The 25,766-nt window shown below is 35.7% G+C and overlaps 9 protein-coding genes across 15 annotated transcripts in view; 5 read left to right on the forward strand and 4 right to left on the reverse strand.

Moving 5' to 3' along the window:
* LOC118733479 (broad-complex core protein isoforms 1/2/3/4/5) overlaps positions 1-3,989 on the forward strand; it is a 40,138-nt gene extending 36,149 nt beyond the window's left edge. The window contains exon 5 of the mRNA XM_036462881.1: positions 3,490-3,989. Within this exon, the coding sequence (XP_036318774.1) occupies positions 3,490-3,725 (236 nt within the window). The 3' untranslated portion in view covers positions 3,726-3,989. The remainder of the gene's footprint in view (positions 1-3,489) is intronic.
* Positions 3,974-19,512, reverse strand: LOC118733477 (serine hydroxymethyltransferase, cytosolic). 5 transcript variants are annotated; one of them, XM_036462875.1, is made up of 4 exons: positions 12,509-12,580; positions 12,158-12,453; positions 4,726-5,587; positions 4,039-4,583 (listed from the first exon to the last, which is right to left on the reverse strand). In XM_036462875.1, exons 2-4 carry the CDS (start codon positions 12,365-12,367, stop codon positions 4,039-4,041), a joined length of 1,617 nt encoding a protein of 538 aa, XP_036318768.1. In that variant the 5' UTR covers positions 12,368-12,453; positions 12,509-12,580. The 5 variants fall into 5 exon arrangements, with proteins under 5 accessions (XP_036318769.1, XP_036318768.1, XP_036318770.1 ...); XM_036462876.1 differs by lacking the exon at positions 12,509-12,580 and having other exon boundaries at positions 3,974-4,583; positions 12,158-12,367; XM_036462877.1 differs by lacking the exons at positions 12,158-12,453; positions 12,509-12,580 and adding an exon at positions 19,366-19,512.
* LOC118733483 (protein ALP1-like) lies at positions 14,611-16,050 on the forward strand. Of its 2 annotated transcripts, XM_036462888.1 has the most exons (4): positions 14,611-14,745; positions 14,810-15,044; positions 15,107-15,846; positions 15,902-15,993. In XM_036462888.1, the coding sequence occupies exons 1-4, from the start codon at positions 14,722-14,724 to the stop codon at positions 15,923-15,925; spliced, it is 1,023 nt and encodes a 340-aa protein (XP_036318781.1). In that variant the 5' UTR covers positions 14,611-14,721; the 3' UTR covers positions 15,926-15,993. The 2 variants fall into 2 exon arrangements, with proteins under 2 accessions (XP_036318781.1, XP_036318780.1); XM_036462887.1 differs by having other exon boundaries at positions 15,107-16,050.
* On the reverse strand, positions 16,364-17,578 carry LOC118733493. Its single transcript, XM_036462899.1, has 3 exons — positions 17,086-17,578; positions 16,884-17,025; positions 16,364-16,829 (listed from the first exon to the last, which is right to left on the reverse strand). Exons 1-3 carry the CDS (start codon positions 17,103-17,105, stop codon positions 16,413-16,415), a joined length of 579 nt encoding a protein of 192 aa, XP_036318792.1. The 5' UTR covers positions 17,106-17,578; the 3' UTR covers positions 16,364-16,412.
* Positions 17,797-19,354, forward strand: LOC118733489. 2 transcript variants are annotated; one of them, XM_036462895.1, is made up of 5 exons: positions 17,797-18,052; positions 18,114-18,278; positions 18,576-18,764; positions 18,830-19,117; positions 19,176-19,354. In XM_036462895.1, the coding sequence occupies exons 1-5, from the start codon at positions 17,900-17,902 to the stop codon at positions 19,254-19,256; spliced, it is 876 nt and encodes a 291-aa protein (XP_036318788.1). In that variant the 5' UTR covers positions 17,797-17,899; the 3' UTR covers positions 19,257-19,354. The 2 variants fall into 2 exon arrangements, with proteins under 2 accessions (XP_036318788.1, XP_036318787.1); XM_036462894.1 differs by having other exon boundaries at positions 17,803-18,052; positions 18,102-18,278; positions 19,176-19,351.
* Positions 19,230-25,766, forward strand: part of LOC118733473 — an 85,583-nt gene continuing 79,046 nt past the window's right edge. Inside the window, exon 1 of the mRNA XM_036462871.1 lies at positions 19,230-19,292. The gene's annotated coding sequence lies outside the window, so the exon portion shown is untranslated. The remainder of the gene's footprint in view (positions 19,293-25,766) is intronic.
* On the forward strand, positions 21,266-22,772 carry LOC118733482 (26S proteasome regulatory subunit 8). The gene is made up of 3 exons (XM_036462886.1): positions 21,266-21,399; positions 21,452-21,593; positions 21,648-22,772. The coding sequence occupies exons 1-3, from the start codon at positions 21,382-21,384 to the stop codon at positions 22,700-22,702; spliced, it is 1,215 nt and encodes a 404-aa protein (XP_036318779.1). The 5' UTR covers positions 21,266-21,381; the 3' UTR covers positions 22,703-22,772.
* On the reverse strand, positions 23,375-24,277 carry LOC118733490 (acyl-CoA-binding domain-containing protein 6). The gene has a single exon (XM_036462896.1). The coding sequence runs from the start codon at positions 24,248-24,250 to the stop codon at positions 23,504-23,506; it is 747 nt and encodes a 248-aa protein (XP_036318789.1). The 5' UTR covers positions 24,251-24,277; the 3' UTR covers positions 23,375-23,503.
* LOC118733495 (heterogeneous nuclear ribonucleoprotein A/B) lies at positions 24,232-24,799 on the reverse strand. Its single transcript, XM_036462901.1, has 2 exons — positions 24,619-24,799; positions 24,232-24,553 (listed from the first exon to the last, which is right to left on the reverse strand). The coding sequence occupies exons 1-2, from the start codon at positions 24,682-24,684 to the stop codon at positions 24,356-24,358; spliced, it is 264 nt and encodes an 87-aa protein (XP_036318794.1). The 5' UTR covers positions 24,685-24,799; the 3' UTR covers positions 24,232-24,355.

Here is a 25,766-nt window from a genome sequence, read left to right on the forward strand (position 1 = left end):
ATATAGGATAGAGAATCATACATACACGAAAAATGTGACACTTCATTCAAAAATTTTTATATTTAGTACTTGAAAAAGATCAATGGAAAAAATCATTGTAATATATTAATTCATGGATATATACGTATAATACTATGAATGTATGTATGTACATACATATAAGCAGAATAATACTAGTTGTAAACTTTCAAAATATAAATGAATGTCGAAAAATATCAGCATTTTTTTTTAATATTTATAATTACTTTAGACGACGGAGTACCTTCCAAGCCGTCGGAAATTAGGACGAACTGACTCGACGTGAATAAAGAATTATTTATGGCACTCTTCTGGATACAAATTATAGCAGGCTTTGAATATGAACAACAGCGTTCGAAGTTATCCAAGGCGAATTCATACAAGGTGTTGTTATCGGAGCAGCTGATTTCAAAGCGAATTGCGCTGATTGTCAAAATGATGTGTTTGTTGTACATTTTTGGTGTCCTGATTGTCGTCGTGCGTATAATTTGTTAGTGTAGTTTTTTGTTTTTGTGCTGACGCTTTCACATGGTATGAATTCGCCTTGTAGTCATCTATTGTAAGCAATTAAATAGGTATATTTTCCACAAATGGTGTATAGCCAATTTAAGGCGACCTAAAGTTGCTGTCCGGACGTTCTTAAAACGTACCTCATTTTGGAGGGGACTGAAGATTTGCTTACAATTCAGCGAATTGGTTTATGATACAAAAACAAATTTTGTATGTATAGTTAATAAAAGAATAAACAGGGATTACCACTGCATCAACTTTATCTTTCTAACGATTTTTATTATCGGACGTTCCGATTTTTTCCTCTGAGTAAAAACATAAATTTTTCTTACATATCGTTACCTGAAATGCTAAATAACGTAACATCGTCACTGAAATGGAAAAAGTCTTGACTTACGGCTCTATTCTGTATGAGTGACAAATTCTTGTCACAGTTTTTATTACGGAAAAATATATGGAAAAGCTTAAATTTGTCAGCAAAAAAATTTTTGTCACCGATACAGAAATTGGGCTTAACTTTTTTTTCATAAAACGATGCGGGGAGTTGTAATTCGATGAAATCCATCATAGCAATCAAAAAGTAAATTTTGAATTTTTTATAAGTTACGTCTTTTTGCATTTCAGGTGACGATATGTACATACATATGTATAATAAACACTATTTTCATATTTTACTACAAATGTATAATTATATTTAACAATTTTATTGAGGCCATTTTTAATGAAAAACTATTGTGGAAAAGCAACAACAATTTAAAAAAATGGTAGAAGTGAAAGCTACTTAGGAAATCACCACATTTCCTCATCAGACCTCTTCAGCGAGATTCGAACCGACGACCCCAGCTTACTCAGCCAGTTGCCTACGCACTTCGCTAAGTTCGCCTTATAAACTGTTGTTGCTTTTTCCACTTTTTTCATGTGAGCCAACTACAATCGAGCGCAGCTATTCCAGTGCTATTTAAACTTGATCATGTAGAGAAAAGCGTGTTACGCAGGTGTACGTGGCGTATGAGTAACTTTCTTTCCTGCTCATTTTTCATCCAAAAAACTTTCCACATTTTCATTTAACCACCCATTATTTCTTATTTATCCATCGATTTTCTTCATCAGTAAATTGATTTTTTTTTGTAACAGAACAGGATTTAGTACAAATGCAAAAATTTGGCACAGAACCTATTATTTTATTTTTTTCTTCTGTTAAAGTTTGATTTTTTTCATTTCTTCATTAAAAAATAAACTGGAATGATTAATTAATTTGTCCGAAACTATCAGTCCTATCTTAAAGTGATGTACAGGGTGGCGCCGAATGAGCTATATGGTTTAAATGGTTTATAACTTTTTTATTTATGCGATTATTATAATTGTTTTTTTTTTTTTAAATACAGTATATTGGGGAATTTTTTGCAATTAGCTTTGAAAAATGATATCCTGTAAGTGATGTCCATTTTCTGCTTCGCACATATGTACGTGCTCTTTTTAGCATATCTTCCATAACTTTTCCCAAAATTTCGGGTGTAATGGCCATGATTTCATTTCGAATGTACACTCTTTCTTTCAAATATCCCCAAAGAAAACTGTTAAAAAGAATTCTAACCATATAGCTCATTCGGAGCCACCCAGTATATATGGTTGCGATATTTTTAAATCGGTTCGTAAGATACACGCGATTAAATGAAAACAATTTTTGCTTAAAACTGAATAACGGTAAATTGCAAATATGTATATCGAAAACGTATCCATAGAAAAAAAAAAAACTCGATTTTCGGAACCACCGAGCAATTTTACATAGGAATTGGATAGTGGCATCTGTAGAACATTTTTGCTGTAAACTAGTGTAACTCGTGCTCAAATACCCGTAGTTGCGTATGTAATGTATACGGCCTGTGGCACGCAGTCATCTAACCCATTTACTTGCACGGCTTAACTTAAAAGCCATATTATTTAAAAGTAATTAAAATGCAAAAAATATATTAAAAAAAGGGGTATTTCTTAACAGCGGTCGCCCTTCGGCAGGCAATGGCAAACCTTCGAGTGTATTTCGGCGTAAAACTGTAGAGCCCTTTGTGTGACAACATCAAGGCGCCATGCCACAAATTAGGGGAGAAGTTCGACCAAACACTAACATATGTATAAGCGCCAATCTATTATTATTATTATTAATTAAATATTGACGTTTAAGATTTTACACAGTATTCCTTATGCACATATCGCACTTTTAATAATGTACGGAATTATTTAAAAATTTAAATTTTGTGGGAAAACGCAATCCACAGACGCAAAGGACAGATGGAAAGACGCATATAGTCACCATTTGGGTAGTTGAAAGATCAACGAACTGATTGGGCCTTATCAATATGGCGCTTTAGGCCTGGAAAATCCTCCATACACCCCCTGAGGGAGCTACGCTGTAATGCGATGCGAAAGAGAAATGCGATGCGATAAGCAAATACGTCGTAAGAAATACGCTGTGGCGGTTGCCTATCGCATCGCATTTCTCTTTCGCATCGCATCGAAATGGATCGACACTCACAATCTATTTGTCGACTTCAAAGCCGCTTTCGATAGCACTAAAAGGAGTTGCCAATACGCCGCTATGTCTGGATTTGGCATCCCCGCGAAATTGATACGGCTGTGTAAAATGACGTTGAGCAATACCACCAGCTCCGTCTGCATTTTTTAGAAGCTCATAGCAAAGCACATTTTCCTTAAAAATGTTTATAATTCAAAATGCCCTAGGGACAGATGTGTATGTATAGATTTGGTTTTTCGAAAATATATTATTTATATGTCGCTGAAACCGTTAGCTCAGCAGCTATCACAGTTTTATTCCTGACATTTGCAAAAATATTCCCCTCGCTAGATTATCCTTCATTTTATTTTTTTACTTAAGATAACAAATTTCATAATAAATAATGTAATCTAACGCTTATTATAATACTTAAATACATCTTCACTTTTCAGTCGAGGATCACAATTTAACATGTAAATTTTGTAAACGAAAACTACAATCGATGAATGCGTTACGCCGTCACATAACTTCGCGGCACTCGGAAATTTCAGGAAAAGAATATGAGTGCACCATCTGCAATAAGTGTTTCAAAACAACATGGTCGTTATCAACGCATAATTCGCGCTTTCATCGGGACATGCGGGTGACAAAAGAATGTATCAAAATGGAATTTGAGGAATGCACGTGAAGTGAACATCTAAGAAGACTTACATAGGACACATCCTAATACATACACACTTAAGTATGGAAATCCAGCATTAACTACTTGAAAGGGTATACATTTTTGTTTTTTGTTTTTAAACCTATTTAAATGTTGCCTGAAATACCTGCAAAATCAAGTGACATGTCATATATCATACAAGCATTACCTTTACTTTTAAGAAAACCTATGTTTCTTTGTGGTAAATCATAAGCGAAAATACAATGAAAAAAACATTTGTGTTAAAACTAAGTGTAAAACATTTTTTTTATTTTCAAGCTTAATTAACAAACAGTAGAAATCAAAAATCCTCTAGACCCGGTAGTGGGAATTTCCCGCTAAACTCTTCAACATCACGACGTATTTTGCCCAGTTTTTCTGCGATTTCTTTGTTAGACTTTAAGACTTCCTTGAAATCCACCAATTTGGGGCCGGATATTTTAGTTGCTTCAACGCACAGTTTCAATGCTCGATCAATGAAGTCCGCAACAGCATCAAAATCGGACTCTACTAAACCACGTGTAGTTAAAGCTGGTGTTCCCAATCGTATGCCAGATGGATTCAATGCTGACTTATCACCTGGTACTGTATTCTTGTTGCCGGCAATATTCACTTCTTCCAATATATATTCACCTTTTGCGCCAGTCAAACCAATGTTGCGTAAATCGAGCAATATCAAATGAACATCAGTGCCACCGGTGGCAATATTGTATCCACGCTTTATCAAACCATCGCATAGACGACGCGCATTGGCGATAACCTGCTTTTGGTAGTCAACAAACTCTTGTGACTGTGCCTGCTTCATGGCGGTGGCAATGCCAGCTATAGTGTTATTGTGTGGACCACCTAAAAGACATATAAAATAAATTAAATTATTTGTTAGTTTTGGATCATTCCGTCAGAATAAGAGGGAATTCGGTTTGGCAACAAGCCGGTTAGTGCGTTGTGTCAGCATTCCAACTCCACGTCTCATGCCACTGATACTCACCTTGTAAACCTGGGAAAACAGCTGCGTTTATGCGTTCCTCCAAATCGTATAATACTTTTTCGCCATTTGGCAGTACCTTGCGTACACCTTTACGATAGAAGATGACACCAGCGCGTGGACCGCGCAACGTTTTGTGTGTCGTAGAGCTAACAACATCGGCGTATTCAAATGGCGACGGAATCAAGCCAGCCGCCACCAGGCCGGCAACGTGAGCCATATCAGCAAAGAGATAAGAATCATTATCATCACAGATCTTACGAAAGCGTGCATAGTCAAGACAACGTGAATAACAGGATACGCCTGCTATGATTATCCGTGGCCGGAATAGCTTAGCACTAGCCTCCAATTGATCGTAATCGATTAAACCCGTTTGCGCGTCCACTTTATATGGCATGCTCTCGAAGTATATGGACGTGGCAGAAATGCGTTTTTTTGCAGTCATAAAACCATGCGTTAAATGGCCACCATCGGGCAAATCTAAGCCCATAATGCGATCGTGTGGTTGGCATAGTCCAGTGTACACAGCAAAGTTGGCAGGGGAGCCTGAGTAAGGTTGCACATTTACACCCCATTCATCGGGATTGAGACGAAATACTTCGAGTGCACGCTTTTGTGCAAGACGCTCTACTTCATCGATAAATTCATTGCCACCATAGTAACGCTTGCCAGGCATACCCTCTGAATATTTATTGTGCAAGCATGAACTCAAGCATTCCAGCACCGAAACGGATGTGAAGTTCTCGCTGGCAATCATTTCCAAACCCACAGTTTGGCGCTTTTTCTCAGCCTTTATGATAGCATACAATTCGGGGTCGCCTTCGCGAATGCCATCGCTTAGTAACTTTAGATTTCCAGGCATGCTCTTTTAATTAGAAAAAATAAATTAAATAAGAAATAATTACTGAGAAAACTTTAAATCTTCGTTAAAAAAATTAACGTCCATGTAAAAACATACATACATATTTATTTATAAACAAATGCCCTAACGAATACTTTTTTCGAAACTGCGTTTTTCACAGATTTAATGTAGGATGTATTAAAAGGAGTGAAATTAAAAACAGGTGAAGAAATAAAACAGCTTTATCCATGGTATTCAAATACACCTTCAATAAAAATTTTGAAGTGTTAGTACCAAAAACAACGGAGTTACATGCCACTTTTTGAAAAGCCCTACCTGTTTTTGATACCCCTTTAAAAATGTTTTTTGCTTCTCCTGTAAAATAAAAAACTTGTCGGTTAGGGCCCTTGTGAATTTAGGTGACGATAGCTCTGATCCAATACTCCATGAACTTACAGGTTTTTACACGAACTTGCAGGAAGTTACAGAAAAAACGATCCCGTACTCCAAATTCCCCAAAAATCCTGTACGCGATTTTTGGAGAGTTGTGTAGAGAATGAAGTTGCAAGATTTTACCCGAACTTTTTCTTCTGATAAAATCATGAAAGTGATCACTGGTTGACGTTTTAACAGGAAAATGCCTTTTTGTTCTCGTACTTTTTGTTGTTACTCACTTTTTACTCTCACTTCAGAGAGTAATTTTGCTGTTTGAAATTTTTACAGGATTTTGCACGAAAAGTATTGGATCAGAGCTAATATGTATGTACACTTGTGGTAAGTTTTGGCTATTTTTTCTTTTGTTTGTTTAATGTTTATATTTTTTGTTTAAAGTTTAGCACTTTACCTAATCAGCGCCATATAAATCCGCATTTCAAACTTCGTACAAAAATTATGAAAATTCAACAAACTTTAACATTTGCACCCAAAAAGTTTAATCTTTTATTTAGAATTTTTAGAAAATATTTGGGTGTAAATTTCAAGATGCAAGAAAATTGCGTTGATTTTAATAATTTTTTTTTGCTGACGATTTTGTGCATTTTCTTCCATAAGAAAAATGGATCAACAAAAAAATTATGAAAAATCAACCCGATTTTCTAGCGTGTTGAAATTTGCATTTGCTACAAAACTGCATACCCAAAATTTTTCTAAAAATTCTGAATAAAAGATTAAAGTTTTTGGGTGCAAATGTTAAAGTTTGTTGAATTTTCATAATTTTTGTACGAATTTTGAAATGTGGATTTATGTGCCGCTGATTAGGTAAAGTGCTAAACTTTTATAAAAAAAAAATATAAACAATAAATAAACAAAAGAAAAATAGCCAAAACTATTCAAAATGTCACTTGACTTAATCAGCTTACCACAAGTGTATGAAAATTGTACCCTTAATAAACTCGACTCGAAACAAAATGATACTTTCCGATTCCTGTTTGAAAATATGTTGTTATCAACCAACGAATGAAAACTTAATAATCGGAAAGACAATTTGCGAAATATTATTATGCTAGTTGTTAGTATTTTTGTTACACTGATAATAAAATCTGGTAAAAACAAAATTCTTGGACATACATCCATACATATACAAAGGGCATGGGTGATTGATTACAGACGCTAAATATTAACATAACGACTATCACTGACGTCGGCTTCAAACGCTTGTGTCTATGCTCGAGGAAATTAATATACAAACATACATACAGTTACGGTCAAAATAATAGCAGCAAGATTTAAAATGACGCTGTTGGCAAATTAGCTTTATTTATTTATTGTTAATAATTTTCATTTAAAATATGGGTCGACCTATATCCGATACCACATAAATAAAAGTTTCAAAGCTTATACAAATTTCAAACTTTTTAATCAGATTCTTAGGAAAATTTTCGGGTATGCAGCTTTGTAGCTCAATCAATTTTAGTACAATAAAGTGCAAGTTTTAAGTCGCTAAAAAATACCGCTGATTTTTTAGATTTTCTTTTTTTTTGTGGAGGGTGTTGCGCATTTTCTTCCATATAAAAGTAAGTTTTGTTCATGCGTTATATGGAAGAAAACGCGCAACACCCTCGACAAAGAAAATTCTAAAAAAATCGACGGTAATTTTTAGCGACTTCAAACGTGCACTTTATTATACTAAAATTGAATGGGCTATAAAACTACATACTCGAAATCTTGCAGGGATTCTAATAAAAAAAAAAACAAATTTTGATGAGCATTTTTTTAAGTTTTTGTGAACTTTGTGCAAGCTTTGAAACTTTTGGTTGAATATCTTTATTCATTCTGAACGTTTGGAATAAACTTTTTTGTTTACTTATTCTGTAGAACGTTCCTGATGATATGTTAACGTATATTTCATACGCATTCTGTTTATTCCGGCTGTGAAATGGGATTATCCGGAATGTATAAAGAAACGCAGCCTTTATTTATGTGGTATGCGATATAGGTCAACCCATATTTTAAATAAAAATTATTAACAATAAATAAATAAAGATAAGTTGCCAACAGCATCATTTTGAATCTTGCTGCTATTATTTTGACCGTAACTGTATGTACGCACATATATATGTACATAAATATATATCTGTGGTCATGAGCAACAATCGCCTAAAACGACTTGAGCTGCATATGTGTATGCCATCGTATTCTGCAACCACTATTCCATGCGACTTCGGCGGTTGTTATGTGTATTTTATAAAAAGTGCTCGCGTGATAACAGCGAGCCTCTTTACAAACATGTTTTCCTAGACAAATTCCTACATTGGGTATGTTAATACATTGACGATAGTGCAATCTGACCTAACGAGATCTACATACACACATATATACATAGATTTTACGTCATTTATTATCAAGTAAAATACCTACATATATGTGGATCTGAACTGAGTAGCAAACTTAGGAAAATAATCTGTTTTTAGCGAAAAGACATTGTCAACAGTCACAAAACACAAATAACTCAGGTCCACAAAAAAAAAAATCGATGAAAGGTTCCTTTGGCCAAACCTAATCTATTAAATGTTTTTGGGGTCGCTGAACAAGAATCTGAAGTCCGTTTCGCTCCATCGCGTCTACATTTTTTCCTAACCTCAAAAAACACCGGATTTTCTCTGTCACCTAAAATCCGAGATGTTTTTTGAGGTTAGAAAAAATCCAGACATGGTGGAGCAAAACTGACTTCAGATTCGTGTTCAGCGACCCCAAAAACATATAACAGACTAGGTTTGGTCAAAGGAACCTTTCATAGATTTTTTTTTGTAGACCTGTGTAATTTTTGGTATATATATCAGAGCTGGGCAATTTAGGACTACGATTACATTTTAATTACGATTGAATTGTAATCCCTAAATTATATACGATTACGATTACTTTAATTGTAATCATAAATGTTACCATTACGATTTATATTATAATTGTGAATTTAAAAATTTAAGGACTAAAATTACTGTAATCGTAATCATGAAATACATGTAATTGTAATCCCAAAAATTTTAAGATTACAATTACCGTTGAGGGAAAGTGGTGTAGTGGTTAGCAGTGCGCGCTACCATTCCACAGGGCCTAGATTCAAGTCACACCTTGCATGTAAAGCGTCAGCGTGTTAAATACGCCTTGTAAAGCGTCTTTTGAAAGAGGTTTTTTTATTTCCGAAAGGCGAAGTGCAGCACGAGCAATTTTAAATATATTTCCGAAACAGTGTTGCCACAAAAAATTACTACTACTACTACTAAAAACAAAAGAAAAATCCTCAAAATCCGAACAAATTACTAAAAATTTTCTTATTTACTATGAACAGGTACTTAGCATAAAAATTAATTACATTCTCTGTGCGTGTGTGAATCGGTAACAAAGTTCGCGGCAAGTAAATTTTTGACAAGTTTGAGGTGAATAAAATTTCAGTAGCCCATAGGGCTAGTGAAATTTTTGACAAATGCATAGAAAATTTTGACAATTGCAAAGATTGCTGCTGTGTGTAATTTTTCGTAAAATAAAAGGTTAAGTTGATGAACTGCAATCAATGATGGTAGATGTTTTCTTAAAATATTAATTTCACTCAATTTGTAATAGTTTATTGCGCATAAATCTGCGGTTATGAAAAATTTACTGCTGTCAAAAAAGATTTCATTTCACACAGCAGATTGGCAAAACTGCCCTGCAAAAATCGCGACTACTCCATGCATACGTGTAAAGAGTACTCCCTAAGGACCAAGGAATACTCCAAAATTAACCACAATTCATATAAAAAATATGGTCCAATTAACATTGCGATGTCCTAGGGCAGGACCATATACTCCATCCCTGCATTACATCAGAGTAGCACAAAACTACTCCAACATATTAACAATGGCATTGTTGTTATATTTTTTCGTTTGTACACGCTTTTGTTCTTCACTTCTCATATGCTTTTTCGAAATTAATAAAACCCAAGACAAAAATTAAAAATTCCATGTTGCCTCTGACGGCATTTGAACCCGAACATGCTGGGAGCTCACAACTAACAGCGAGCATCTCTACACGTTCAGCTACAGCCAGACATGCAAATGTGCTTTCAAATGCTCAACTTCAATCACATTTCGTTAAGACACGAGCAGTTATCGGGTAACAAACAATAAGCTGGCGCAGAGACACGAGTTGGTCCTCTACAGCATGACAGAGGAACACTTTTGTAAGTACTCCAATATACCACAAATGGACTACATGGTCCAACGATTTTTGCAGGGTGTCTCACCATAGTAAAAATATTATTCAACAGCTTTCCCCATAGAACTTTGCTACCGATTCACACACGCCCTCTAATTCAATTGGCACATTTGTTTTTGGGGTTCAAACAAAGTATCACCGTTATTTTTATACCCGAGCGCACTTGTGCACAAGGGTATTATAACTTTGTTCACATAACGGTTGTTTGTAACAGGCAAAACGAATCGAGATAGATATAGACAAATGTATACATAAATGATCAGAATTAAAAAAAAGAGAGATCGATTAAGCGGTGACTGTCTGTCCGTCCGTCCGTCCGTTCGTCTGTGCACACGATAACTCGAGTAAAAATTGAGATATCTTAACGAAACTTGGTACGTGCACTTCTTTCACGCGTAGGACGGATGGTATTGAAAATGGGCCAAATCGGACAATAACCACGCCTACCTCCCATATAACGGTAATTTTCAGAAATACGAAAACTGCGATATTTTCGTAACTACTGAAGATTATTCACTCAAAATTTATATTTAGAATAATTTTTAGACGAAAAATAAGAACATTATAATTTTTTGGAAAATGGACGTAGCCACGCCAACTTATGGTTACATGTGTATATCTTGGTAACCGCTGGACCAATTTCTTCCAAACTTGGCACAGTGTTGGCCTTGGTATAACATACGTAATGGCCGAAAGTTTAAAAAATCGGACAATAACCACGTCCACATCCCATATAACGGTAATTTGGAGAAATACGAAATCTTCGATAAATCAGTAAATATTAAAGCTTATTTATTCCAAATTGATGCTTGCAACAACTCTTTACCAAGAAATGCGTTTATGATAAAATTTTGGAAAATGGGCATGGCACCGCCCACTTATGATCACATATATGTATCTCGGTAAGCCTTCTACCAATTTTTACCAAACTCGGTGTGGTTATTGTGCTTGCCACATAGAAGCAAAACTTTGAAAATTATTGAAATCGGACTAAAATTACGGCCGATTTTCATATAACAGTAAATTTCAGAAATGCTTGAAACTTCAATATTTCGAAATTTAAGGACGCTAATTTAATCAAAATTGATACACCCCGGGTTACCATGTAGTGGTAGCCAATGACATCGCAATGTTAATGTAACCATATTTTCTCCATATATTTAGACCATTTTGGTTACTAGCGTTGGTTACAAGGTAGCGTGGTCCTGTACTAGTATTTAACCTAGTCCCACTTTTTGCAGGGGTGTGATGGACACATTCTCATTTACCTTACTAACACATTTACAAACTTTGCGTTGGTTAAAAAGAGACAACTAAATAGTGCCACAAGTCGGAGGAAAACGGAACACAAATGTTTACATCAGATTTTTCACACTGCCCTTTAGAATTTGATAGAAACTTGTAGGTAGCCAGTGACATCGTAGGTAGCGATATCTCTATCAGTCTTGCCACTCAAATGATAGTCACTGTTCTTGCAGGGTCCTTATGCCATTCATTACGTTATATAACACGTTATTAATCGCATATTTGATTGAAAAGAGACAACTTCATATAGTATAATATAATAGCGAATTCCATGTGAAAGAAAGAGAAAACTACTCATACTTGAAACGACTATGCGTTAGTTTTTTTTTATGCGGAGTTTTTGAATTTCTCACACAAACTTTTTGTAGTACTAGGCGTATATAACGCATTAGTTAACAGATAGGGTTCTTACTGGGTTTGTATGTACATACATATACATATACAAACAAAACTTGACGCGTTCGAAAATAAACAAATCTGCACGCGGTGTATGAAATCAAAACTGAAACAAAACACTCTTAACTATTTCACTTAACTTTTGTAATTTTACTCACAAATACTTATATAACTGAAGTATATATCAAAAGCAAAAGTGCTCACCGTTGAAAAATGTGCCCCAAATCTGCCGAATCCCGACTTTACTTCGTATAATTTGCAAATAGGTGAAAAATGTGATCGTAGGCGAATCACTTCAACAAATGAAGCTTGAGCCGTAGGCCGCCGATTGAGCGCTTTATTGGAGGCGTTGGATATTTGAGTTCTCGTGCTGAGCGTACAGATGGCACGAGGGATGATGTTATGAACTTGCATTTTCGCCTAAAATTCCACTTGAGGTAAAAATTTAATTTTATTCACATCAACATCCGTGTCTCTTGCGGTCGCTCATCTTCTATATACTGACAAAATAAAAATTAGAAATTATTCATTATTAGCCGAGGGCATATGCTTTACCAAGAGATTGCTGATAACCTTTCGACATTTGGTGATAATAACATCTATTGGTGCTGATAAATATCATCACCCACATAGTACACATATATTACATACATATGTACATGATATGTATGTATGTATGTATGGATATTATTTTTAACAAATTAACTAAATTAATACGTTAATATCGAACGAGCATTAGTTGCCAGGGCCATCAGCTCTATAAAGTTATGATAACACAGTATGAGTCATACTGCATGACTAGTATGTTGTTGAGTAATACGTTTTATGCTTTACTTGTATACTAAAATCGGGTTCATAATAATAACAATGACAACTGTGGCCATTACAATGCTTAAAATAAATTTGCGGCAATAGTCAGCCGTTGGGAATAGGGCTGTTAAATTGAATATACTTGGCAACCGTGCACAACAGCTGGCAGTGAATTATTTGCAGTAGTGATGGGCGAAATAGCGATTTTTCAGTATCAGCAAAGAACGTAGTTAACGAGAAGGGACAACTCGTTAAGGCCCGTTTACATACAACTTTGGCGTTGCGTTGGCGTTGGCGTCGCTTCGACAGCTGACTATGAATACATGTATTTATATGAAAGTCTCCATATAACCAAAGTTGGGCAACGCCAACGCCAACACAACGCAGAAAGATGGCCAACTCTCAACTTTTCGCGCGCGTCGTTCGTCAGCTGTTCTAAATAATCAAAATTATGTGATTTAATTTTAATTTTTAATCAAATGCGGGCAAGAAATATAGTTTTTAATGCAATTATTGATGTAAAAATTTTGATTTATCAGCCGCTAGTATGTTAATTTAGTGACCAAAGTATTCTGTGCTAAGCGTTCATTGTAGCAAGCACGGGCGTTACGCGCGCCGCTGTCAAAGCGACGCCAGCGCCAACGCAACGCCAAAGTTGTATGTGGACGGGCCTTTATAATTGTGGCGAAAGTTGCGGTTTTTAATTCAGTGATTTTTTATGGCTATTGCGATCCCTAGTTCTTCTAATAAAGCGAAGCGCACATTAGCGCGATTCCATCGTTGCGAATTCGGCTGTTAACTTCGAATCCGCAAACGTGCGCACACTTGAGCGATTTTTTCGCGTCGATTTCCGATGTACAATTCACTCAATTTTCCCTTTATTTCGTGTATTTTCGCACTCGGCGTGCCCAAATCGTACAAAATACTATTATTACGAACGTTTTTATTAGTTTTTGTACATTACACGTTTTTTTTCTTTGCCTTTATTGCTGTGACACCTTTCTTCTTCTTCTTTGACGCCTTCAAAACGCTGCAAGCCGCGTTTCGAACGCGTCAATAGAGAGGAACATTGAATGTTCGAAAAATTCGCAGCGACGGAATCGTGCAAGTGTGCGCTAGCGCATTAAAATGTATGGGTAGCATTGTTGTAATTTTTGGGCTTGCGGATTCGCAACGACAGAATCGCGCCAATGTGCGCTTCGCTTAACACAGAAATGTGTAATAGTTCTAATAAATCAGTGTTGGTGCATGTAGGGATAATTCCCTACCCGTAGGGATTTCAGTCGAAAAAATTTGTGTAGGGAAAAGGGGGAAAAGTTGCATTTATTCGCTCAAAAATTGTCATATTTCACTTCGTATTTTATTAATATTTGCAGCAATCTTTACTCTTTGATACAAATTTTGAAATAAAAACTGAAACGCAAATAACGGGATCAAGCAAATTAAACTGCATACTTGAAAATGTCAATATCAAACAACCGTGGAATGATAATGAAAAAAGCAATATGTATACATACGAGTATATTCAGAATGAATAATTAAAAATTGTAAAATCGTCATTTCTACCATCACAGAGAAAAATCACCATTCGCAACTTCTGTTGACTAGCTATTGCTATATCGTCGCCTGGGTAAAAGATTGTCGTAAGCGTCATACGTACGTGCGAAACATACGACAATCTTTTACCTAGGCGACGATATGTGATTTTCATTACCAGCGAAATATCTTGCGAGTAGAAAAATCACCCATTACTGATATTGTGGCCTAGCAGTAGCAGTCACTATAAACGATTTTTAAATTACAGTGATAAAATCACCGGTAGAGAAATATCGCTCATCACTAATTCCCAGTGATCGTCATTCGTTCAAAGTACCGAACTAAATAGCCGATTACTTTTAGTTATTTAGTAAAGTTTATGGCAGAGAGAACAAAATAAAATATTTTCAACCAATTTATAAATGGAGGGCAAAAGATATAATTTGGTAAAAAACAAACTATTCATGTATATAAACATGTTGTATATAAACAAGGTATCTACCTCCTCAGATTTCACGATACTTTGAAAACGCAGAGGTGCTCATGACCGGGGCTGCGGATATAGAGGCTTTTTTGAACAATATCCCTTCCAGTTCAAGTTCCGAAACGTCATCAAGCTCTGAGGAGTCCGAAGACGAAAAAAGAAAGGCTTTTGAAGATTTTTGTGAAGTTATTGACGGCTATAGCGAAGAGGAGTTTGAATCTCACATGAGATTACGACGTTCAACTGCTGAACTTTTAATCGGTATGGCAGAAAGATGATTTTCATTATCTTATATACTACTACTATTCGTTCTGTTTTTACAGAGAGATATGCATCTAGTATTTTACCTAAAACACACTCTGGAGGTAGAGAAAGTCTGCCACCGAAAAAAAGAGTCTTCATATACATCTGGTATTTGAGCAATGCGATAACATTTCGAAAACTAGCTGACTTGTTTCGAGTATCAATATCGACAGTTTGGTCTGCGGTGAACAGTGTCTCTGCATGGATTATCTCAGTCGGTCACGAATATATAAAATGGCCGGAAGGTACTATGGCAAAGGAAATCCAAAAGAAATTTCAGGCGAAAAGTGGTATTCCGGGTGTTATTGGGGTTATCGACTGCACGCATATTCGTATAAAAACTCCAAGGGTGAATAAGGAAAATTACTTAAACCGGAAAAATCAATACAGCTTAGTGCTTCAAGCAGTAGTGGATGCAGACAAAAGATTTATCGACATAACTTGTGGCGAACCTGGATCACTGAATGACATCAGAGTTCTACGAAGATCTAATCTTTATGCTACAGCGCAATCAGATTTACAAAATTTATTTCCGAACAACTCATTTATTTTGGGTGACTTGGCTTATCCCTCAACAAGCTGGTTGGTGTCGCCCTTCAAAGAGGACGGTAACTTGACTGAATCGCAAAGACATTTCAACGAAATACACACATCTACTTGTGGGGTTGTGAAAAATGCCTTTGGCTTATTAAAGACTAGATTCAGGAGACTGTTACATTTTACTGAACAAACAAATTTAAACTTTGTTGTCAACATAATTGTAAGTGCTTGTATTCTTCATAATGTGTGTATCGCATCTAATGATTCATGTATAGAAGTTGCAAAAGATGAAGGTTTAGAACCCGGTACGCAAGACGGACCTCTGGAAAGCAATTTCCCCACACATGGTATTCGACGTGATTTACTTTTTGAATACTTACTACAGCTTAACAAAATATAAGGAAAAATATAACAAGTAACTTTTCTTCTGCATCAAAAACTAAATTTGGAGATAAAGGGACTTCGCACCTTTTCACCTTTAGATAGCGAAGTAAATTTTAAGCAAAAAACAAAACCGACTTCAATTCTCATATAAAAATTTAAGAGTACCGTTAATTACTCAATGAGCCAATAATCTGATCTAAACCAAATTCTAATAGGTCCACCTCTGAGGTACAACTTTTCCTTTAAAGAAAGAACTATTGAAATCGGTTTACCTGGTCCAAAGTTATGCGATAACATACGATCTATTGATAACCTCCTCCTTTTTTGAATTCGGTTAAAAAGATTCACGACAATGAAACTAAAAACACAAATTCATTTTATTTATTAAATTAAACATCCTAACTAACCTGAAGATTCCTTTTTTAAGGATTCCTTCAGAAGTTCCAGTTTTTTTAATTCAATATCTCTTAAAGTTTCGACAATTGAATTGTGGAATCTTCTTTTCTCATCCAGTTTTTTTTCTGCGATTCTCGTTTTTAATTTTAATTTTTCAGTATAATAACTATCCCGTCCAGTTTTCTTGAGCGTATGTGTTTTAGGAATACCCAAACTAATAGTGTTATTTCCTTTATTAATATTATTACTGGAAACTGGCGCAGTAACAGGCGCACTGTTGCCAAAAATCTCCTCCAAGTCTTCCATGTAAGGAACTATGCAAAGGCCAGTACCTGGCTTAACAGTGTTGTCCTTTGCGCCTCTATATGAAGCGTACAATGTGCGCATTTTATTTTCTAACCCCAGTACAGTTGTGGTCGGATCCTAGATAAATTTCTTTAGTATTGATAGAATAAACAAGAAGTAACTTAAACTTACGGTGAAACCTTGCGCTATCATGTCTTCCAAAACATTTGCATATGCAAGCCGCTTTTTCCTTCGATGGATAAACTCCTTTCTGCGCGCTGAGTAGCATTTCAGCAACAACTTGGTTTCATCAAACGTCCATGCCTTGCGCCTCCTTAAATGTTTTGCATTAGATTCAAATTTAAAAAAATATTTGAAATCAAAAATTACTTACGATTTATCTTCAGTTGCCATTTTCTGTACGAATGTCTGTTTAGTTTCGAATTGATAATTATTTAATGCTCAATATATTTAAATGGTTTACGAGCTAGACAGCATAGTCTGTGCGCTAACCAACATACAGCGAAAACACCAGCATCTGAGTCGAGTTAAATACCTTTAGCTCGAAAGTCATAGGATAGAAAGCTAAAATATTTATGTCTGTTTTTTTGTCTATTTTTACAGTTATTAAATATATTTCACTTTGTTTATTATTCTTGAGCGCACCAAAATTCTTCACAGTTTTATTACTAGTCGACAGTGATTTAAGCGAGTTGATAGTTTATTCACTAGTTGTTAGCTGTGTAACGAATCGAAAGCAACATAGAGAGCGTGTTGCCAGATGTTACCAGCTTTTTATCATTTTCGAATTATTGTGTAAAAAGCATGGAAAACAAAACCGGAAGAAACGCATAACTTCATACTAGGTGGTTTTCAGCTTTTTAAAGTCAAATGCTCATTTTCTGACGGTACTTAGCGAATTGCTTTTATTTCCGTAATTTTAATGCTCTTGGATTTGAGCAAAAACTACCATTACCTGTTTTTAAAACTTTCAAGTTTTTGCGTAAGCGCATTTTTTTCGAAATATATATTTTTTTAATTTTGAAAATAATTGTTAACTACTTTCCTGCTAATTTAGTACTAAAAATCTTATCGTACAAACTACTAAATAATATCGATTTGTTACTCGTTTATGTCAATGTTATCACATCGCTATTCGGAATATCATCAATTTGGCTTTGTTTCGAAAAAACGCGCCGTGATATAAAATGGATATTTTAGATTCGCAACAAGAAAACGATGGAGTAGAATTAATAATTGAGCCGGGATATACATGGAACGAATTACGTGAAAACGTCGCTAATTCCAGTCTTAAAAAGAAATGCGACTTCCTTTTACAAGTTGGCCTCAAACCCGAAGATGTAAGGAATCATTTCTCTTAAGAAAATAAGTTAAATTTTCTCATGTTAGGTGTATATAAAGATACTGGATTTGTTGAATTCTGAACTGAATTTGGATGAAATAACTAACCTCTTCGTAATTGTGGGAACACTTTATTTTATTGAAGCTACGCCTGAGACCATGGAATGGCGTACTCATCTTTTACAGAAAACGTTTAACTATAGCGACACACTAAGCCCCATGCATGTAATAATATAGGGAGTGTCTACTTACACGCGCCACGGTAAAAATTACGTCCCACTTCTCCGGCAACACAGAAAGGAGAATCGTAAGTAGTAGGGGTTATAATCCCTAAGAGCGGCCGAAGGCCACCCTCGCATAAAGAAGTTCTGCCCCACTTCTCCGGCAACACATAATCCACTTAATTTTACCGTGGATCTACGGTAAACGTTACCGTGGCGCGTGGGCGTAGACACTGTCAATAATATATTATCCCATATTTTATAGTATAATATGAGTATGCGGCTGTAATTTTGTATTTAGCTCCATTTAGCAACTAAACGACTTTGGACAAACTTAAAAAGGAAAGACACCGATGTCTTCAATATACTGGAGCTCTGCAATCAATTGGTAATCATAAGTGAAACAGCTAGGGCTATCTCCATATGCTTAATGTGGACCATTTTATCTGAAATAACGGAGACTCCCAGTGAAATGTATTGTTTTCGTCAGGTAGGATTTTTTATGAAATAAGTGGCTAACTAACAAAAAATTAATGCATTTTTTTCTAAACTCAGTTCTCAAAATTGCTGGAAATGCTGAACAATATTGATAGCGAAACCTTGCAAGATGAAGAAAATACTAAAATTGTTTACATTTTGGTTCGTGTATTAAGCTATCTTATAAATGTTACACTTTGTGATGCTCAAAATGAGGATATTATTAAAGCCGGATATCGTATGTACTTCAAATATACCTCTCCATTTTTAAAAAAGCTCCACGAATGGTGCGAAAATTTCAAAAAAACTATAGACTCATGCCCAAAACCAAAGCAAATTCAAGCAGATTGGGATCTCCGAATGATGGTAATGTTAAAAGATATATTTAAAGATACATTGAATGAAACTTAATTTTATGTTGCAGATTACTGAACACATTAGCTTTAACATTATTAATGTACTCCAAGACAGAATAGACCATATGAGTGCACCGGATTATTCTTAGTGGAAATACCACAGCTAAGTACACAAATTAAATAAAGTGAGTAAATTTTATCAAAATTACACTTGTTAGTCCGTTTCCTCTAAAATTACTAAAAATCAAATATACATACTATATGCTTTTAATATTGAAATCAGTAAGGGTATTTACTCGTTCTTCGATTCAAATGTTCACCACCAAAAGCGCGTTTGTTCAAGAGGATATAACACCGGTATTTTTCGACCAAAAATTAGCTTTTCAGATAGTAAATTCTTATAGCAAATGACAGCTACTCAGCTGGGCATTTTCGGATAAACAGCTGATTTCGAAAAAGTCGATAAAATTTAGAGATGAGACGAACTTAAAGGTTGAGTTCCATACAAAGTTTTCAAGCGGTGTGGCTTTCGATGCTCGCCCAAAGGTTTATTGAATAGGTAGCAGCACCAGTAGCCCGTTTCTGTAACTTTTCTCTACCGATTATTTCTCTACTGGTAGAGAAAATACGTCACTCACACCTACTAATCAGCAGTAGAGAACAGGAGACTGTCGTTCCCACGACAGTCGGGTCTACGTAACCGGAACGACCCAGATTTATATCTGGCCAAGGACTGTCACTCCAGCAACACTCCCCAAAATCTCTTTGAGGAATTTGTATGCTGTTACAACAACAACAGGGCGGCGAATTCATATCTCAATTCGCCTTGGTAGAGAATTGTTACAGAAACGAGCTACAGTAGCCAAGAATGATAGAATACAAGATTGCGCCGATCAGAGAGGATTTTTGAGAATAACTTTTGTGTGACGTCACACTGGTGCAATTGCGAAAGAGAAATGCCAAAACGTGAGCAAGAATGGAAGAAGAAAAAATTTTGCAAGGAAAAACGTAAACAAGTTGCACCAGTGTGACGTCATGCAAACAACGATTCTGTCAAATTCGTTAAGAGAGGAATAGCGGTTCGAGATCGGCGCAACCTTTGTATTCTCTCAATCGTGTACAGTAGCCATACATGAATTCGCCGCCTTGTTCTCCACTGCTAACGAGTATTAAGCGCGGTGTAAATAACTGCGCGATTTTTTATTACAAATTTTCGCCTGCGGCGCTTTTTTCATAAAAATCAATACTTGATAAATAATGAAAATTTTCAATAAAAAATCGCGCGATTTTTTATTACAAATTTTCGGCTGCGGCGCTTTTTCCATAAAAATCAATACTTCGATAAATAATGAAAATTTTTAATAAAATATCGCGCGATTTTTTATTAAAAATTTTCGCCTGCGGCGCTTGTCAGTTTTTTTTATATATTGGGGGTATTTAACCCCATACCCTCCTTTACTACTAATTCAACGCTGAGCAGGAAAATGGGTACGATAAAAACTATTCTCTTTTATTGTTATTTTCTTAGATGTGGCTGCACTCTTCTAATGTCAGTGTGAAACCATGGTTGAATCAACGGTTCTGTATTCACAATGTGCGTATACATATATAAGTGCGTGATAATTATTAAAACTTACTTAATTTACTAAAAATACATCATAAATGTAAAAAAATATGTTTACATTTCATTGTGCGGGGTTTTAATGTAACTATTTTGCCGAAGTGTCTACATAAATATAGTGTTTATTGTGTGAAATAGCGCCGAGAGGTTAGCTCAATTTACAAACTTTAACAACAAATAACTTAAAAACTATAAGCCTCCTGCGGCTAAAAGTATATATATTTGCAATCAGGAGAACTCCCCCTACCCCCCATAGCCACCTTTTTTTTGTACGCGGGGGATGCCAAACTAAAATTTTCCCGAATTCAATTAAAGTTGACGCGTGTGGAAGCAAATAGAAAACACAAAAGAGAATGCGAAAAAAATTGCTTTCAAGACTTGACGGGTCTGAAAGGGGACTAATACACCTTGATTTTGACATTAAAGACGTACCTCGGCGAAAATCTAAATTCGCCATCAACACCACCTTGTATAAATTCGTCTTGGGCGAACTCGTGTTGCTCGTTCTTGAATGCAACTCTAGGTAAATTCGACATCGAATGTATTTCGAAAATTCTTTGTGTCATTTTTAACAAACGAAACTTTTGCACCGTCATTTTTTACTGCAATAATATTTAATTATAAATTGCGGAACGTAGAATACAAATAATAAGATGACCGTCACTAATAGGGTAAGATAATTTTAACGAGTTAAAGCATTCATTATAATAATTATTTTTGTAGATGGAAATCGACGCAGCTCTGAAGGGAGAGGGTTTCCGTTCGTATTACATTCAGAAGATAGAGGAACTGCAGTTGATTGTTGCAGAAAAAGGTCAAAATTTGCGCCGTCTGCAAGCACAGCGGAATGAACTTAATGCAAAAGGTATATGCCAATAAAATCTGCAACTATTTCATTACTATTATTTCTTTCGTCTAGTTCGTATGCTTCGCGAGGAACTTCAGTTGTTGCAAGAGCAGGGCAGTTATGTAGGCGAAGTCGTTAAACCAATGGACAAAAAGAAAGTATTGGTAAAGGTACATCCAGAGGGTAAATTTGTTGTGGATATTGACAAGAATATAGATATCAACGACGTAACCCCCAATTGTCGTGTAGCTCTACGAAATGAGAGCTATACGTTGCATAAAATTTTGCCCAACAAAGTTGATCCACTGGTATCGCTTATGATGGTTGAGAAAGTCCCTGACTCCACTTATGAAATGGTTGGCGGTTTAGACAAACAAATTAAGGAAATAAAAGAAGTTATCGAATTACCAGTCAAGCATCCCGAGTTGTTTGATGCATTAGGTATAGCTCAACCCAAAGGTGTGCTTTTATATGGACCCCCTGGCACGGGAAAGACTCTACTAGCTCGGGCGGTGGCCCATCATACAGAATGTACATTTATTCGAGTGTCTGGCTCGGAATTGGTTCAAAAATTCATCGGTGAGGGCTCTCGTATGGTGCGTGAACTATTCGTCATGGCGCGGGAGCATGCTCCATCTATTATTTTTATGGACGAAATTGACTCTATTGGTTCGTCGCGTATCGAATCAGGTTCAGGAGGTGACTCTGAAGTTCAACGTACTATGTTAGAGTTACTAAATCAATTGGACGGTTTTGAAGCAACGAAAAATATTAAAGTCATTATGGCTACAAATCGTATTGATATTCTGGATCCTGCACTTCTTAGGCCTGGACGCATCGACCGTAAAATTGAATTTCCACCACCAAACGAAGAAGCTCGCTTGGATATTTTAAAAATTCATTCTCGAAAAATGAACTTGACTAGGGGCATCAATTTGCGAAAAATAGCTGAATTAATGCCTGGAGCATCGGGAGCCGAGGTGAAGGGTGTCTGTACAGAAGCGGGCATGTATGCTTTGCGTGAACGACGCGTTCATGTAACCCAAGAAGATTTTGAAATGGCCGTTGCTAAGGTAATGCAAAAAGACTCTGAGAAGAATATGTCGATTAAAAAATTGTGGAAGTAAAATATGTATATTCAGCTTTCTTATATGTATGAAAAATCAATTGAAAATAAAATTAAAATAATAAAATAAATCTACGTATTTTTCTTTTAAAGTACAAAACCGCGTATCGTCATTCTGCAAAACCGCGTAACTGACATTGGCTGCCAAAAATTGGATTTGCTTACACAAGCTCTTGGCCCAATTCTTATCCATTCGTCCTGAAATATATTAGCCAAGAAAAGCGATTTTGAAATATGAGTGTTTTTACATTCTAGAAAATAATTTCTACGGCTTCACATACGTGGTTTTGCATTTTGCTGATACGCGGTTTTGCATTTTGTTGATACGCGGGTTTGCAATTTAAACGACGATATGTATATATGCGCAGAGGTATGTATGTGGGTACAGAATTTGAAATGAATGCTCTTGCAAACATAGCTCTAAAGTAAGCTCAATAAGAGTCAAAGAACAAAGTCAATCTTCGTTTTGGACTCTTAAATGAGCTCATTATGAGCGTAAAGGCTCCGAGATAGGACTCTTTAAATACTTATTTATGGCTCCAAAAGATTGCTGGGATGTACTCGAAAACCGTTGTGTATGGTTCAAAAAGTACTTCATTTGCAAATTCTACGATATTTTGTAATTTCAACAAAAACACCTCTGATATTGCGTTCAGTTTTAAGACATTTTTCAATTGAAACTTCTATAATTTAAGAAATTTTATTTGATATAATTAATCCCGACATTTAAGTTTTGTACAAAAGAAAACTAGTTTTAGCTTTATTTGTGAAAATTGTAGGTAAGCAAAAACTTGAATTTTAATCAAGATTTTAGCAATTCACAGATATCTGAATTATCGGCCACATCAAGGCACGATTGTCCGTCAGCATCTTTGATAGAAGGATCAGCATTAGCATCGAGTAAAATTCGAATACATTCGATATGACCACAACTAGCTGCATAATGTAAGGCCGTCTGCTGCTCTGAATCACGAAAATTAACATCTAGTCCGTTTTCAATAAGATGTTTTAATATATCTACTGCATTACGGTCAGCTGCCCAATGTATCAGTCCCATTCCGTTTTCGTCAAGTATTTCCATAATTTCAGAAGAGAGTGCTTTTTGAAGTTGTATAAGATTGCCTTCTTTAATATAATCGAAAGCATTTTTTTCATGTTCTTTTTGATCTGCTTCCTCCAGCCGCTGAGGAATAGAATGTACTACCCAGCCAGGTGAAGATTTCTGTTTATCGCCAAGTTTTTGCTTTGGCTGCCAAGTCGCGTCTAATTTTTGAACCTTTTCAATATATAAACGCTTTGCTTCTTCGCTAGGCATTTCTCCCAAATCATTCCATGCACACCATTTGCTGCGACTTTGCATATTAAATACACTAGGTTTCTGAGTATTGCAGCGCCCACAAGTTGCCTGCTTATATAAACCATAAATTTCTAAAAGATCGGTAGAGTCGATAGAGTGATGAATCTTTTGCAAATGTTCAGCTGCTTCGGAAAACACTTCATCAATGGGATCAATATCCATGTCACTGTCCGAAAAATCTGATGTTGACATAGTCAAATAATATTTTAGTCTTCTTTCGTCGGGTTAAGATTATTTACTTATGAATTTTTGTATGTTTAATGTCTTAAAATTTATATCAAGAGTCGAGATAAATGTCTATGACTTCCGAATGTTTAGATAATTGCCCTCGAGCACGTGTTTTTGTTCACTTTCAATCTTCTCTATTGGCGTAATGTCATCGAATAAAACGAAACCGTACCCACGTGAACAGCCGGTATTTTTATCGAATATTACGTTAGCGGAGACGACGCGTCCAAATTCCTTGAAATAAGCACGCAACTCCTGATGGCCCACCTAGATTCATGTATAAGATTTTTAGCTATAAAAATTCAGACCGATTGTTATTCATTCTTAGTTACCGTCCACGGTATATTTCCCACGAAAATTTTTTGCAGGCTTTTGCCCAATTTGTTTGCTGTGGCCATTTGCTTAAAACGGTGCTTATTGAATATAAAAACTCCACACTCTTGTTTATATTTGTTGCGTAAATCTTTGTCCAATTTTTTGCTAAGTAGAAACAATTTCAGCCTGCTCAAAAACAAGGCGCAGTGTGACAAATCAAACAGCTGTTTCGGGATTGTTCGAATTCGAAATTCGAATGTTCTGACCCAGGGCGAATTTATCCAAGGTGGTGTTCAGCGTTGCTAAACAAATTTCCTTTGAAGCTAAATCGGTCGAAGAAAGAGCTAAATAATCTAATAATAGGTTCTTTCTCGTACGCAACGCGGTATCCCCCGGGTTCCCAAAACAGCCCAGAAATCAATTCGTACTCGACAAAATGTGTAATAGAGAGCGAAAATTGGAACGTATTGAATCGCACGATTGAGAGAAATATTCTATGTATTCTATCATTCTTGTTTGAATCGTAACTGTCTTCTTCTTCCTGCCCGAAACAGCCTGGACTATATCTCCGGGTAAAAATGGATAAAGTGTCAAAGTGCATATCAGCTATTTTGTGTTTAAATGTCGCCTGCATTTACTTGGTGCTTTTAAGGAATAGTGAATGGCCTGTCAAAGTATTTTCAATATTTATATACTTAAAATCAAATTTGTGAAACCATAATTCAATTACCAAATACATATTTGCATTTAAGTGACAAAAACAAACACAACGTGAACCAGCTGTTTCTCAAATTCTGGGCACGAAATACTTCTGGACTACGTTCCATTTTTGTGAGCAAACTTTTCGCTTGTTCCCTAATAACCGGATCCGGTCCGGACCTAATAGTAGATAAAATGAAGAGCCAAAGAGTTAGTCAAAAATTGCATTGATTTTTGAGAATTTTTTTTGTTGAAGGTGTTTTGCATTTTTTCCACAAAGTATTTTGGAATTTTTTTTTGTATGGAAGAGACTGCGTGAAAAAAATTGCCAAAAATCAACGGTAATGCGTAGCTACTTAGAGAAGAATTAATTGGGCTACAAATCTGCATACTCACAAAAATTCTAAAAATTCTGATTAAAAGGTTGAAAATTTACATGAAAATTTGCTGAACTTTCGAGAGTTTT

This window comes from Rhagoletis pomonella, unplaced genomic scaffold, assembly GCF_013731165.1.
Source record: "Rhagoletis pomonella isolate Grant_MI unplaced genomic scaffold, Rhpom_1.0 Rhpom_scaffold_00002, whole genome shotgun sequence".
NCBI classification, from domain to species: domain Eukaryota; kingdom Metazoa; phylum Arthropoda; class Insecta; order Diptera; family Tephritidae; genus Rhagoletis; species Rhagoletis pomonella.

Coding starts and splice junctions, on each gene's coding strand:
- LOC118733482 (XM_036462886.1), top strand. Junction 21,594..21,647: donor GAATGAACTTAATGCAAAAG/GTATATGCCAAT, acceptor TCTTTCGTCTAG/TTCGTATGCTTCGCGAGGAA.
- LOC118733489 (XM_036462894.1), top strand. CDS start 17,900: ATGGATATTTTAGATTCGCAACAAGAAAACGATGGAGTAGAATTAATA. Junction 18,053..18,101: donor TTGGCCTCAAACCCGAAGAT/GTAAGGAATCAT, acceptor TTCTCATGTTAG/GTGTATATAAAGATACTGGA. Junction 19,118..19,175: donor ATTGGGATCTCCGAATGATG/GTAATGTTAAAA, acceptor TTTATGTTGCAG/ATTACTGAACACATTAGCTT.
- LOC118733490 (XM_036462896.1), bottom strand. CDS start 24,250: ATGTCAACATCAGATTTTTCGGACAGTGACATGGATATTGATCCCATT.
- LOC118733493 (XM_036462899.1), bottom strand. CDS start 17,105: ATGGCAACTGAAGATAAATC. Junction 17,026..17,085: donor ATGGCAACTGAAGATAAATC/GTAAGTAATTTT, acceptor AAAACATTTAAG/GAGGCGCAAGGCATGGACGT. Junction 16,830..16,883: donor TGATAGCGCAAGGTTTCACC/GTAAGTTTAAGT, acceptor AAATTTATCTAG/GATCCGACCACAACTGTACT.
- LOC118733495 (XM_036462901.1), bottom strand. CDS start 24,684: ATGGCCACAGCAAACAAATTGGGCAAAAGCCTGCAAAAAATTTTCGTG. Junction 24,554..24,618: donor TGGGAAATATACCGTGGACG/GTAACTAAGAAT, acceptor ACATGAATCTAG/GTGGGCCATCAGGAGTTGCG.
- LOC118733477 (XM_036462876.1), bottom strand. CDS start 12,367: ATGCAAGTTCATAACATCATCCCTCGTGCCATCTGTACGCTCAGCACG. Junction 5,588..12,157: donor TTGGGGCACATTTTTCAACG/GTGAGCACTTTT, acceptor TCTAATTAAAAG/AGCATGCCTGGAAATCTAAA. Junction 4,584..4,725: donor TGTTTTCCCAGGTTTACAAG/GTGAGTATCAGT, acceptor TATGTCTTTTAG/GTGGTCCACACAATAACACT.
- LOC118733483 (XM_036462887.1), top strand. CDS start 14,722: ATGGAGGGCAAAAGATATAATTTG. Junction 14,746..14,809: donor AGGGCAAAAGATATAATTTG/GTAAAAAACAAA, acceptor CTACCTCCTCAG/ATTTCACGATACTTTGAAAA. Junction 15,045..15,106: donor AACTGCTGAACTTTTAATCG/GTATGGCAGAAA, acceptor CTGTTTTTACAG/AGAGATATGCATCTAGTATT.